This window comes from Silurus meridionalis, chromosome 15 (genome assembly GCF_014805685.1).
Source record: "Silurus meridionalis isolate SWU-2019-XX chromosome 15, ASM1480568v1, whole genome shotgun sequence".
NCBI lineage: Eukaryota > Metazoa > Chordata > Actinopteri > Siluriformes > Siluridae > Silurus > Silurus meridionalis.
This window is the reverse complement of record NC_060898.1, coordinates 24,255,916-24,270,915: the sequence shown is the minus strand read 5'-3', so window position 1 is coordinate 24,270,915 and position 15,000 is coordinate 24,255,916. Positions and strand designations below refer to the sequence as shown.

The 15,000-nt window shown below is 43.0% G+C and overlaps 3 protein-coding genes across 13 annotated transcripts in view; 1 reads left to right on the top strand and 2 right to left on the bottom strand.

Moving 5' to 3' along the window:
- sept8a (septin 8a) overlaps positions 1 to 15,000 on the bottom strand; it is a 35,169-nt gene that overhangs the window by 19,486 nt on the left and 683 nt on the right. Inside the window, exons 2-4 of one of the 3 annotated variants that reach the window (XM_046867673.1) lie at positions 5,334 to 5,430; positions 426 to 540; positions 1 to 105 (exon numbers count right to left, since the gene is read on the bottom strand). The exon at positions 1 to 105 is cut by the window's left edge and continues 91 nt beyond it. In XM_046867673.1, the coding sequence (XP_046723629.1) occupies positions 1 to 105; positions 426 to 540; positions 5,334 to 5,363 (250 nt within the window). In that variant the 5' untranslated portion in view covers positions 5,364 to 5,430. Of the gene's footprint in view, positions 106 to 425; positions 541 to 5,333; positions 5,560 to 15,000 lie in introns of those variants that run through there. The other 2 variants (XM_046867671.1, XM_046867672.1) reach the window with 2 other exon arrangements.
- LOC124397836 (ankyrin repeat domain-containing protein SOWAHA-like) lies at positions 6,092 to 8,665 on the top strand. The gene has a single exon (XM_046867670.1). It carries the CDS (start codon positions 6,806 to 6,808, stop codon positions 8,264 to 8,266), a length of 1,461 nt encoding a protein of 486 aa, XP_046723626.1. The 5' UTR covers positions 6,092 to 6,805; the 3' UTR covers positions 8,267 to 8,665.
- Positions 11,874 to 15,000, bottom strand: part of shroom1 (shroom family member 1) — a 25,597-nt gene continuing 22,470 nt past the window's right edge. For all 9 annotated transcript variants that reach the window (XM_046867660.1, XM_046867669.1, XM_046867664.1 and 6 more), the window contains 3 exons: positions 14,869 to 14,947; positions 14,161 to 14,433; positions 11,874 to 13,148 (listed from right to left, as the gene is read on the bottom strand). In XM_046867660.1, coding sequence (XP_046723616.1) covers positions 12,894 to 13,148; positions 14,161 to 14,433; positions 14,869 to 14,947 — 607 coding nt within the window. In that variant the 3' untranslated portion in view covers positions 11,874 to 12,893. The remainder of the gene's footprint in view (positions 13,149 to 14,160; positions 14,434 to 14,868; positions 14,948 to 15,000) is intronic.

Genomic DNA, 15,000 nt, shown 5'->3' with positions numbered 1-15,000 from the left:
TGGGCCGCAGGTACACACCGTTCTGGTAGTGACTGGCTTCTTCATTCTCAAACATGGTGTTAAAAAGTGTGTTCATCAGTGTGGACTTCCCGATTCCTGTCTCACCTAAACAACAACAACAACAACATTAACAGCATCATCAACAACAGATCATTCAGCAGCTCCACCAGGACCTTCAACATGTATTATTCTCAGCTTGTGTGTGAGAGACTGTGTGTGAGAGGTTGTGTGTGAGGTTGTGTTTGTGTAAGAGGTTCTGTGTGTGTGTGTGTGTGTGTGTGTATGTGTGTGTGTGAGAGTGAGAGAGAGAGAGAAAGAGAGAGAGAGATTGTGTGTGAGGTGTAAAAGAGGTTGTGTGAGAGATGTTAGTTTGAGTTTGTGTGTGAGTGAAATGATGATCATGATGATGGAGAAGAGGAACGTACCCACACACAGGATGTTGAAGCAAAAACCCTGAGATACAGATTTGCTGACCAGCTGATCAGGGAGACTGTCAAAGCCCACATGTCCACCCAGACCCAGTGCCCTCTTCTGCTCATCCTGTAACACACACATTTACATTTACATTTACATTTGCGGCATTTGGCAGACGCCCTTATCCAGAGCGACTTACAACTGAGCAGGGGAGGGTTTTAGGGCTTTTTGCTCAAGGGCCCAGCAGTGGCAGCTTGGTGGTGGTGGGATTTGAACCTGTGATCTTCTGATCCAAAGCCCAATGCCTTAACCACTGAGCTACCACACACAGAGATCATCAACTTTATACGCACACTCCCAAACACACTGAGCAGTGGGGCCCCTCAGGGCTGTGTGCTCAGCCCACTGCTGACTCACAACTGTGTAGCAATGCACAGCTCGAATCACATGAAGTTTGCTAAAGACACAACTGTGGTGGGTCTCATCAGTGAGAACGACGAGTCAGCAGACAAAGTGGAGGTGCAACAGTTAACAGCCTGGTATAGAGCCAACAACCGGTCTCTGAATGGTTGTTGAGGTACCATCAAGTGCATCCTGAGCAGCTGCATCACTACCTGGTTTGAGAACTGCACCGTCTCGGATCGTACGGCTCTACAGAGGATAGTGAGAACAGCTGACCTCTATCACAGTGCTGGGGCACAGGGCTGGGGCACAGGGCTGGGGGACAGGGCTGGGGGACAGGGCTGGGGGACAGGGCTGGGGGACAGGGCTGGGGGACAGGGCTGGGGGACAGGGCTGGGGACAGGGCTGGGATTTTAACTCACAAAAATCCAACATCAACCACTGAGCTGTGTGTATATCAGTTTTCACTCGTGCGTGTGTATGTGTATGTATGTGTGTATATATCCCTATACAACTCAACACAAGCCTACACAACCCTGTGCAACCCTAGACCTTCATACACAACCCTGTGCAAACTTACACAACCCTATACAATCCATACACCACCCTTTACAACCCTATACAATATGAAAAAATATCAACATATAACCACATACCCCCCCAAATCACATATAGACACACCATAACCACATACAGACACACAAACCCAAACTAAATACACCCCCAACCATGCACACACACACACACACACACACACACACACACACACACACACACACACACCTGACCATGTGTGAATGTGATTCATGTTCTGAGGTTAATAGAGCAGGAGGGGCAGATGGTCCTGATTTGATCCTACTGCGGCATCATAACACAAACTGCACACTGACCTAAATATATATCAGTGTATTTCAACACACACACACACACACATACACACACACACACACACGACCTCCTCATGCTTATCACAAATAAAAGGTAATAAAAAAGTTTTTTGCAGAGAAAACAGAACTCTGTATGTATGCTGCGGTGTGAAATGAAAGTAACAGCTGTGATGTCACTTCCTGTGCAGTGAGCTGGTGTTTCCACACAGTAGTGTGAGGGTTAAAAACTGAAGATCAGACAGACATGTAGAGATTCTTTAGCCGGCACTGATGTCTGATCTAAACAGCACTGAACATTTACTCGTCATAAACTTAACAGACACAGATCTGAGCTTCCTCTTCCTCTTACCATCAGACATCATCTAATCAGATACCATACCATCGGACACGGAAACATCAGACGCCATCCGATCAGACTCCGTTCCATCAGACCCCATTTGATCAGACACTGTACCATCAGACACCTTCCGATTAGACATCAACTAATCAGATACCGTACCATCGGGCACGGAAACATCAGACGCCATCCGATCAGACTCCGTTCCATCAGACCCCATTTGATCAGACACTGTAACATCAAACATTGTACCATCAGACACCATCCGATCAGACACTGTACCATCTGATCAGACACTGTACTTTCAGACACCATCTGTAGACCCCCACTGTAAGATCTCAGGCCAGTGCTCCCACTCTTCTGGAAGCCCTTGAGGAATGTATGAAGCAGCAGAAAGTGTCAGCAGTGTGTCAGGAGGAAAACAAAAGCTATCTCAGTGTCTCTTCAACAAACATGAGATTTAACCCCTAAACATCTCAGAGCTCTGAGAAACTCAGAGAACCAACAATACTTCAATGAGTACTGCAAGGCTAGAGACAAATAATAAAAATAAAATTATATATAAAACTATGAAAGTAAAATAAAAGTATAAAGCGTAATATAAAGTATAAAATATAAGGATAAAAAAAAATAAGAATATAAGAATAAAACAGAAGTGGATGACAGAGATATTGACAGTAACACAGGTTTAAAGGGTCCCAGTGCCTAAAGTACTAAATACACCATTACACAATACACGGGATCACTAATACACCAATACATAATACATCGTATCACTAATACACCAATACACAATACATCGGATCACTAATACACCTATACACCAGATCACTAATACACCAATACGTCGGATCACTAATACATAAATACACAATACATCAGATCTCTAATACACCTATACACCGGTACACCGATAAACCAATACACTGGTACACCAATACACCAGTACACCAATAGACCAGTACACCAATAGACCCGTACACCAATAGACCCGTACACCAATACACCGGTACACTAATACACCTATACACCAGATCACTAATACACCAATACGTCGGATCACTAATACATAAATACACAATACATCAGATCTCTAATACACCTATACACCGTACACCGATAAACCAATACACTGGTACACCAATACACCAGTACACCAGTACACCAATACACCAATACACCTGTACACCAATACCCGGGTACACCAATACACCAATACACCGGTACACCAATACACCAGTACACCAGTACACCAATACACCGGTACACTAATACACCAGTACACCGATAAACCAATACATTGGTACACTGATAAACCAATACACCGGTACACCAATACACCGGTACACCAATACACCGGTACACCAATACACCAATACACCAGTACACCAATACACCCGTACACTAATACACCAGTACACTAATACACCAATACACCGGTACACTAATACACCAATACACCGGTACACCAATACACCCGTACACCAATACACCAATACACCGGTACACTAATACACTAATACACCGGTACACTAATACACCGGTACACCAATACACCGGTACACCAATACACCGATAAACCAATACACCGATAAACCAATACACCGATAAACCAATACACCGATAAACCAATACACCGATAAACCAATACACCGGTACACTAATACACCGGTACACTAATACACCGGTACACTAATACACCAGTACACTAATACACCAGTACACTAATACACCGATAAACCAATACACCGGTACACTAATACACCAGTACACTAATACACCAGTACACTAATACACCAGTACACTAATACACTGATAAATTAATACACCGGTACACTAATACACCAGTACACTAATACACCAGTACACTAATACACCAGTACACTAATACACTGATAAATTAATACACCAGTACACTAATACACCAGTACACCAATACACCAGTACACTAATACACCAGTACACCGGTACACTAATACACCAGTACACTAATACACCAGTACACTAATACACCAGTACACTAATACACCAGTACACTAATACACTGATAAATTAATACACCAGTACACTAATACACCAGTACACTAATACACCAGTACACTAATACACCAATACACCAGTACACCAATACACCGTACACTAATACACCAGTACACTAATACACCAATACACCGGTACACTAATACACCAATACACCGGTACACCAATACACCGTACACCAATACACCAATACACCGGTACACTAATACACTAATACACGGTACACTAATACACCGGTACACCAATACACCGGTACACCAATACACCGATAAACCAATACACCGATAAACCAATACACCGATAAACCAATACACCGATAAACCAATACACCGATAAACCAATACACGGTACACTAATACACGGTACACTAATACACGGTACACTAATACACCAGTACACTAATACACCAGTACACTAATACACCGATAAACCAATACACCGGTACACTAATACACCAGTACACTAATACACCAGTACACTAATACACCAGTACACTAATACACTGATAAATTAATACACCGGTACACTAATACACCAGTACACTAATACACCAGTACACTAATACACCAGTACACTAATACACTGATAAATTAATACACCAGTACACTAATACACCAGTACACCAATACACCAGTACACTAATACACCAGTACACCGGTACACTAATACACCAGTACACTAATACACCAGTACACTAATACACCAGTACACTAATACACCAGTACACTAATACACTGATAAATTAATACACCAGTACACTAATACACCAGTACACTAATACACCAGTACACTAATACACCAATAGCCCGATAAACCAATACACCGGTACACTAATACACTGTTTATAGATTTTTCATAAATGTTTAAATTTTTGAGGAGGAAACCCCTCTCCCTCTATGCCCCTCTCCCTCTATGCCCCTCTCCCTCTTTGCCCCTCTCCCTCTTTGCCCCTCTCCCTCTCTCTCTCTGACAGGAAATCACTTTCCCACACTTTCCCACACTCTCCGTGTTCTAATGTGAATAAACCGAACCGGAAGTGGAGTTGTGAGAAACACAGCGCTGTAAACAGAAGCTGCTGGATTGAGATAGAGATCAGGAACAGATCTGAACACGAGAGCGATGTGAGAAAAGATCAGAGCAGGACTGAGGGCTTCATTTCCTACATCTGATCTCCTAAATCAACAGAGTTCAGGAGAAACCTGCACAACAACAGCGACCATTACAGCGCACGCGACACTGAGAGGAATACTCACAGAAAACACGTCCACATCCGCGGCAGCCATGATCACACTGTGGGGCAGGAGGTGTACCAGAGAGATGCGGACAGGAAGAGTCTCTCTCTCTCTCTCTCTCTCTCTCTCTCTCTCTCTGTGTGTGTGTGTGTGTGTGTGTGTGTGTGTGTCTCTCTCTCTCTCTCTCTCTTCCTTTCTCTCTGAAACACACTGTCACTACCCGAACACCACCGCGCACGCGCACAGTGTCCACTAACGCCTTGCACGCGTACGTGAAATGCTGCGCATGCGCTTCAGAAGCCAGAAGCTCCACCCCCTGTTATTTGACTATTTCCTGTGTTCCTGAGAAGCTCCTCCTTGTTTATATTACATTTAGATTTATTCTATAATCATTTGTAGCAACTTCAGTAACAACAACAACAACAATAATAATAACAACAACGAATTGATCAACGATCGAAAGTAAACGCTGACATGTTTTAATAAACTTTAATTACTATTATAATTAGATTTACAATAAAATCCTCACCAGAGTTCAAACAAAACCTCAGCAGAGAACAAGAAAATGTCCTTCTCTTCTCTTCTTCTCTTCTCTTCTTCTCTTCTCTTCTCTTCTCTTCTCTTCTTCTCTTCTCTTCTCTTCTCTTCTCCTCTCTTCTCTTCTCTACTCTTCTCTTCTCTTCTTCTCTTCTCTTCTCTTCTCTTCTCTTCTCTTCTCTTCTCCTCTCTTCTCTTCTCTTCTCTTCTCTTCTCTTTTCTTCTCTTCTCCTCTCCTCTCTTCTCTTCTCTTCTCTTCTCTTCTCTTCTCTTCTCTCATCATTGTCCAGTGGATTCTTGGTCATTTATATCTGAATAATGATTTGATGCACATCATCATCATCTGCATATTAAATCATTTCTCAGGTTTTATTCTGAAGGAGAATTTTGGAGCAGCTTTTCTATTCAGAGAAACAGTGAAATGCTTCTGCTCCTGTTCTCTCAGGTTCCTGCTGATCAGATCATTTTACTTTATAATGAAACAGAAGAACACGCAGCAACACGCAGTGATGATCAACATACCACATAAACAAACAAATAAACAAACAAATAAATCAATAATATTATTGTAATTATTAGTGGTATTTGTTAGTAGTATTGAAGCAGTAATTGTATTTGTTTTAGGATGAATGTTGTTATTAATAAGGTATTAATGTCTACTTCCTGTTCAAAATGTTTCGAAATGTGAAATGTTAAATCCTGACTCCTGAGAGAAAGTAGAGCAGGAGGTGAAAAAGCAGGTGAAGAAGAAGAAGAAGAAGGAGGAGGAGCAGGAGGTGAAGGAGAAGGTGAGAGTGGAGAAGGTGAGGGAACACAAGGTGGAGCAGGAGATGTCTTTTTTTCGGATGACGTGTTTGTGGACATGTTAAAACCGGAAGACAGGTGAGAGCTTCAGGTAGCTTCCGAACAAAATCAGACGGGAATCAGCTCTCGATCCCGCGGTCAGAAAGCCGAACATGGAGATCAGTCAGGAGTCCATTCTGTCCCTGTTGCTGGAGAAAGAAGGGAAAATGAAGAACTCGGAGCTTTTGGGTGAATTTAAAGGCGTGTTGAACTGCAGCGATTCTGCCGAGAAGAAACAGAACAGAGATCTCTTCAAGATGATCATCAACAACCTGGCAGTGGTGAAAGAGATAGAAGGAGTGAAAACCATCGTGCTGAGGAAGAAGTACCAGCATTTACTGAAACCCAGGGCAGATGATGGGAGTGAAGAAATGGAGGAGGGTGGAGGTGTGGAGACGGAGGGAGAGGAACTAATCTCCGCAGCAGAGCAGACAGAGAACAGAGAAGTGCGGGAGAATAAAACAGATCCTGAGGAGAACAAATCAGAACAGAAAACTCCCTCAGACAGTGCAGAGTTCTCAGAAAGCTCTCCAGCGCCCTCTTTCATTCAGATGGCTTTACAAAGACAAACATCTACAAACATCAAGGTAAAGAGGTCCTTAAACTTTACAACTTCTCTCAAACTAGCTCCAGAAGACTCACAGAAGCACAGCGCTCTCAGCGTCACAGAGACAAGCTCACCGAAACGTTACGCCCTGCCGTTACGCATGCCTCCTGTGATCATCACTCCTGCAGTACATGAACAGAGAGAAAAAATAGACATTCCCCCAAACATAAATAATCCAGACAAGGTTCACTTGGCTCCACTGATCTCCACACCAGGACCTCCATGCTCCCCTCGAAACAAGAGACACTCATCTGTGGACAGCGTGGGGATCAGCTGCTCTCCACAACCACGGAGACAATGCAAAAGTGCTAAACCTGTGGACGAGCCGAGATACGACAGCATAGTTCCTCTGGAAAGCTCTGAACACGAGTGGATGGTGACGTCTGCGTCAGGGCGTTGGACTTCAGTGTATGGTTTGCTGCTGAATGACGCCCAGCTGGCGGAGAAAAGGGATTTCATTTCAGGCTTCATGGCTCTCCACTGGGCAGCTAAGTGTGGAAACCAGGAGATACTGTGTAAGATCATTGACCTGTCCAGGAAGAACGGCAAAGGTGTGGACATCAACAGCAGGTCCTACGCGGGCTACACGCCGCTACACCTCGCTGCCATCCATGGCCAGGAGTACATCATAGGCATCTTAGTGAACGAATACGGTGCCAACTGTAATGTCCGAGATAACTCCGGGAAGAAGCCACACCATTACCTGGACAAAGCTGCATCCCATTCCATCCGGGAGCTGCTCGGAGGGGTGAAGGTGGTGCAAGCTGAGCCTCAGAAGAACCCAGAGGACACGGACACCCACAAGCACACTCACACCATCAGCAGACTCTTCCAACCACAAACAATAGGCTACAAGAAGAAGCCCAAATCCAGGAGCACCTTCTCATCTTTGGCTGAAGATGTGAAAGAGGTCAAGAGTGAGCACTTGAACCCCAAGCACAGGGTTCTGTCTGATGTATTCTCCTGAAGTTCTCCACATGTGGACATCCAGGCTGTGTGACTGTCACTGCTGTGATCCAACTGATTTGAATACAGTTTTAATCTGTAAATAATTTATTCCAAAGCAGATTTTAATTCATTTTTATATTCAGAATGATTCTGGTCTAAGCTGCAGTTTGGTGTGGGTTAGGAAACCGTTCTGTTCCTGGTCTCACTCGTCTTGTGTAGCTATCTCCACACGATTTCCATTTATTGGATTCTTTTTTTATTATTATAGATCTAACAAACTCCTGGTAAATCTCATGAGTTGCTTTTTTCTGGGTGTTGAGGCTAAAAATAGAAATATAAAAATCTAAATATGAATTATTGCTTGTATATTAAAAATGATGCTGTTTGTAATCTAATTAGTAAAAATGAATCACTTCAACATACTGAAATGTCATTGTGCAAAACAATAAACATCTATAACCATACAGAAATGTTCATAAATCATCAGATTGGAAATAAACGGCACACTGAAGATTTCTACAGAAAGAATTTACACATGAAACACAATGTACAAGACTGGGATAAAACTACACACTCTTTAATGTAAAATGATTTCATTTATGATATTTGGCAACCGCCTTATCCAGAGCATTTACATTTTATCCCATTAATACTACTGAACAGCTTTGGGGTTAAGGGCCTTGCTCAGGGGCCCCAGGCAAGTGGTTAAGGCTTAACTACTAAATTGCCAATATTTTCTCTCTGTGTCACAGAGTATGAACTTTAAACACCGTAGGAACATTCTTCATTATCATCAGTCACCATTATCATCATAACCATTATCCTTATCATCATCATCATACCGTTATCACCATTAACATTATTTACCATCACCACCACCATCATCAACATCATCATCATCAACATTCATCATTATCATTATTCACCATCATCATCACCACCACTATCATCAACATCATTCACCATCTTCATCATCAACATTCATCATTATCATTATTTACCATCATCATCACCACCACTATCATCAACATCATTCACCATCATCATCAACATTCATCATTATCATTATTCACCATCATCATCACCACCACTATCATCAACATCATTCACCATCTTCATCATCAACATTCATCATTATCATTATTCACCATCATCATAACCGTTATACTGTATCTCTGTGTATCTCTGTGTATCTCTGTGTATCTCTGTGTATCTCTGTGTATCAAATCTCCCCCTTATATCCAAGATTCTAGAAAAGGTTGTAGCACAGCAGTTCTGCTCACATCTACTGAGGAACAACATTTATGAAATGTATCAGTCAGGATTTCGGCCTCATCATAGCACAGAGACGGCGCTAGTTAAGGTGCTAAATGACTGTTATTGGCCTCTGTTGGAGAGCGAATGGTTCGGGGAACAGAAGACCACTACAGGACAAGTTCAAAATCAAGAAAACTTTAATTTTTTTATAATCTCCGTGCTCAATGCTGCAGCCTTATGTTCCCAGTAGCACACACACACACACACACACACACACACACAAAACCTCTCGCTCCTCCTTAAATGCTCCCTTTGATCACTGCAAGAGAAAGAACACACATTAGTCATAACCCCCTTCAGGTGTGTCATTCTCGTGTCTACCTGCTCTCGGCCTCGCCCTCCATTCACAAACCGGCGCTCGGCCATGCCCCTGCTGCCACATCCTCTGATCAGGGTTATGTCTCTACTTGTTTTGCTCAACCTCAGTGCAGCTTTTGACATCATTGATCATAATCTCCTGCTTGCTGGACTTGAGAACGTTGTTGGAATAAAGGGAACAGCTCTCTCCTGGCTCAGGTCTTATCTGACTGATCGCTCACAGTTTGTTGATGTAAATGGTGAGTTCTCCACACTCTCTGAGGTAAAGTTTGGTGTTCCGCAAGGATCTGTCTTAGGCCCACTGCTTTTCTCTTTCTATCTGCTGCCTCTGGGTGAAATTATACATAAACATGGGATTCACTTCCATTGCTATGCTGATGATACACAGCTGTATATTTCAGCAAAGCTAGATGAGAGAGATCAGCTTAAAAATGTTGAGGAGTGTGTAAAGGACATTAGACAGTGGATGCTTCATAACTTTCTTCTGCTCAACTCAGATAAGATGGAATTACTTTTACTAGGACCACATGCAGCTAGAAGTAAACTTTCTGATTCTGTAGCATCTCTGGATGGTGTTTCTGTTTCAGTGTGTACAGCAGTCAAACACCTTGGTGTGATTATTGACCCGAGTCTTTCCTTTGAGTCTCACGTGAATAATATCACCAGGATCTCCTTCTTTCACCTTAGAAATATTGCTAAAATTAGAAATATGATGTCGTTACAGGATGCAGAAAAACTAGTAGATGCTTTTGTAACATCTAGATTAGACTACTGTAAGGCTTTACTGTCTGGGTGTTGGAGTAAGTGCAGAAATAAGCTTCAGTTAGTTCAGAATGCAGCAGCAAGAGTCCTCACTAGATCTAGAAAATATGATCACATCAGCCCTGTTTTAATCATCTACACTGCTCCCAATTACATCTCACACTGATTATAAAATACTACTACTGATGTATAAAGCACTTAACGCTCTCATGCTGCAGTATCTGAGTGAACTTCTGTACCAGGATGATCCTCCACGCCTACTTAGATCAAAAGGTGCAGGCTATTTGTTGGTACCTCAAATAATGAAGACTCCAGCAGGGGGCAGATGTTTCTCTTATAAACCCCACAGTTATGGAACAACCTTCCAATCAGTGTTCGGGACTCAGACACAGTCTCAGTGTTCAAGTCGAGGCTGAACACATATTTATTTAGTGGAGTCTTTAGTCAGTAGGTGTTTGTGAGGTAAAGGAGCAGATCTGGAGGGATCATGGATATGGAGTGTTTGGTGAACTGGGATATTTGGATGCTGTCGTCTCCTCACTCTCACACGTTCACTCAGGTTTGTTGATGGTGGTGTGGTGGGTCGTCTCTTATCCCAGAGATCCTCATGTCTGTGTTTCCTTCTGCTTCTCCCTTTTAGTTCTGCTGCCAGAGTGAATCTCACCAGAGTCCAAACTGCACAGTGACATTAACTTTCATACAACAATCAGGAGACTTAATAATCCATATCCTTCTCTTCCTGTCACCTCTCTCTCTCTCTCTCTCTCTCTCTCTCCCCTGTCACCTCTCTCTCTCTCTCTGGCTCTGTGTATCTCAGTGTATCTTAATGTATCACAGTGTAGCGTAGTATTTCTCTGTGTAGCTCGTGTATCTCATTTTATCTCTGTGTATCTATGTGTAGCTCTGTGTCTTAGTGTAGCCCTGTTTATCTCAGTGCATCTAATTGTGTCTCAGTGTATCTCAGTTTATCTCAGTGTACCTCTGTGTGTCTCAGTGTAATTCTGTGTGTCTCAGTGTACCACAGTGTATCTCAGCAGTGTATCTCAGTTTATCTCATTGTAGCTCTGTGTATCTGTCTCTCTGTGTGTGTGTGTGTGTGTGTGTGTGTGTGTGTGTGTGTGTGTGTGTGTGTGCGTAAAAAAACACTGAAGAAAAAATGATCTATTTTCTTAAAACTGGTTCAGTATGAAAAGATGAAAAGTAACACAAAACTTCACAACACACTGAAGAACTTTGTCTCTGTCAATGTTAATTGCAACCACACAAAACTACACAATATGCATGTACAGTGCACATAAACACACAAAACCTCTCCTGTATTTCTACACTGTAGAGTTATGAGTGCTGTAGAGCTCCTGAGCCCATTGTACACTTATCTTCATCATCATCATCTTCATCATCATCATCTTCATCACACAGACAGAAGCACAATTTACATTTATTCCTTTTAGAAAAACTGATATTAGATTTAGATTCATTTTCCATTAGTAAATCTCTACCTGCTCTTTATTTACACACACACACACACACACACACACACACACACACACACACAGAGGAAAGAAGATCTGTTTGAGAGCTGTGAACACCAGCTGCCTCTCACTGTCTCATTATTACACTTTATAACAGCCTTATTCCAACAGTCCACTGTTCTAAACATGTCTCACACGTCTTGTCTCATCTTATCTCATGTCGTCTCATCTTGTATCACCGTCTTACTCCACAAAACCCAGTGAGACTTGATCTTGATCTGGAGCAGGTCTGGGTTAAATTGATGAACTTTCCATTTAAATGTCAGTAAAAATGTTTTGGACGCAACATCAGTAAAAATAAATAGACATTCGTGTGTGTGTGTGTGTGTGTGTGTGTGTGTGTGTGTGTGTGTGTGTGTGTGTGTGTGTGTGTGTGTGTGTGTGTTACAGTTCGAAATGTACAGATTCAGAACAACAAAGTGCTTTTCTCCAGGGTTTGGTCTTCAGGTCGAGTGCATTATTCACTATTCAAATAAATTAAACACAAGATTTTCAACTAACAAAAAACTTCACCTCACACACACACACACACACACACACACACACACAAACACACAGCAATTAAAAATAATATCTCTATAAAGGGTTTCTACTTTAGGTTTTGGCTTCATCAGTTCAGTAGATCAGAAGATCAGTAGTTCATACTGGGACTCAGCAGCACACATGGATGTTCTTTAATTCTCTCCTCAGTTCCTCACATGACAGACATGGCATGGTTCAGGGAGGAATGCTGTTCAGAAGAGCTTCAAGTTGCTCCTCCCCAAGCCGCTGCTTCTCGTCCAGGTCTTTCTGGCGGATGAGGAGCGAGGCTTTGTTCTGGACGAAGCGACGGTACTGCTGCAGCTGCTCCTCTGTCAGCTGTTTGGCCAGGAACGTGGAGACCATGCGCTCACGCCGGTCCAGGTTCTCCTTCAGGTCCTTGGCATCGTCCCGCTGTTTGCACAAGAGATGATGTCTACTGACCAGAGATTCCTGCAGAGGAACAGATACAGATGAAGCATGAGATTGAACAGAATTTTACAACCATTTTTGATTAGTTCACTTCACAGTGCAGTTTGAATCAGAAGATCAGTGATCAGATTGCACACATTTGAATGGTGGATGTGTCTGATCTGGAGAAGTGTAAGTGTGTGAGTGTATCTGAGGAATGCCTGGTCAAATACTTCAAACCATGAAAGTGTTCCATCAGAAAAAGATACATTAAGTACATGCACTGTCCAAAAGTATTGGGACATCAGGGTTTTTCCAGCCATATGTGGTTCTGTTTTCAGCATGACATTTTTCCTTCCCATTAACATGGAGACCCAAACCTCCAGCATGACATTGCCCCTGTGCACAAAGCCAGATCCATGAAGATTCAAGTAATGGTCCAGGAACTCACTGCTGAGTCAGGACTTCCAGGGTTATCTGCACCTGTGCTAAAATATTTGCCACCAGGGGGCAGTGCAGATGTGAAACTCACCGAAACTAGACTGTAGTTTCGGTGATACACTACCAGGAACTGCTTACCCAGGCAAAGTGAAAACACACACACACACACACACACACACACACACACACACACACACACACACACACACACGCTCAGCTGAGACAAGCAAACCTTTCACTTTCCTCTACAGTCTGAGTAAAATTCCACTAAAAATATTGATATTTCCCTCTGCAGCTGTGTATCAGTGTGGACACGTGTCTCAGTGTAGAGATGAAGACGTGTCTACACCACTTTTATTTCTCATGTCAGCCTCAGACACACCTAACGTGAACCCTCAGGGAAATGACTTCATGTACAGCTGCTGTGTGAAGGAAGGTTTAGCCGTGAACACTGACCCTGATAAAGACCTCACAACAGTGAGTGTGTGTGTGTGTGTGTATGTGTGTGTGTGTGTGTGTGTGTGTGTGTGTGTGTGTGTATGTGTGTGATAACAGGAACGTGTTTCATAATGTAACACGGATCTAATTCAAATCGTCTGCAGTCTGATCTCACCTTCTCCTCCGAGTCCATTTTCTCGTCTGCGGTGCTCAGGGCGTTCTGCACGCGAGCCAGACGTGCTGAGAGACACAGCAGCAGGCTGAGGACGCGCTCCAGGTCTTCAATGAAGTGTTTGTAGCGCTCCAGCTCGGCCGCTAAACAACGCTCATGCACCAGAACCTCCAGGGAATTACCCAGAATTCCGATTTCCTTCTCCTCGCCCTGCAGTGATGAGCGTGATCCCTCCAGAGATCTCAGCTGCTCTTCGATTCGATTCATCAGCTGTTTCTGTGTCCGGAAAAAAAGAGGGACATTTTTATTTATCACAATATTTATTCATTCAAACAGCACTTTAATAGGAACACCTGCGTCTTCATGCCAGTCATGTGACAGTTAACATTCACACCTGGAACTCCAGAGTGTGTGTGTGTGTGTGTGTGTGTGTGTGTGTGTGTGCATCATCTCTGCACAAACCTGGCTCTCTGAACAGATATCTGCATGATACTGAGGTTCCTACTGAACTGCACTCTGAACACCTCTGACTGACTGTAACCCTGTACATGTCATTTCAGTTTCATTCGCACTCAAAGTCTGCTGCTCCGCCACTTAATATGTTCCTGAGGGAACTGGTACACGTGTGCACTGAACCGAACGCCTTGTACCGAAACCACACGGGACAAATATGTGTACCGTTACAGCCCTAGTGAATAATAACACATGTACCTTCTTTTCTGTGACACTCGCACCATCATCATCATCATCATCATCATCATCGCCATCATCATCAGCAGCAGCAGACGACCTTGAAAACACAGTGCCAGAGCAAATCAAGACCAAGAACAGACTGAAACTGTA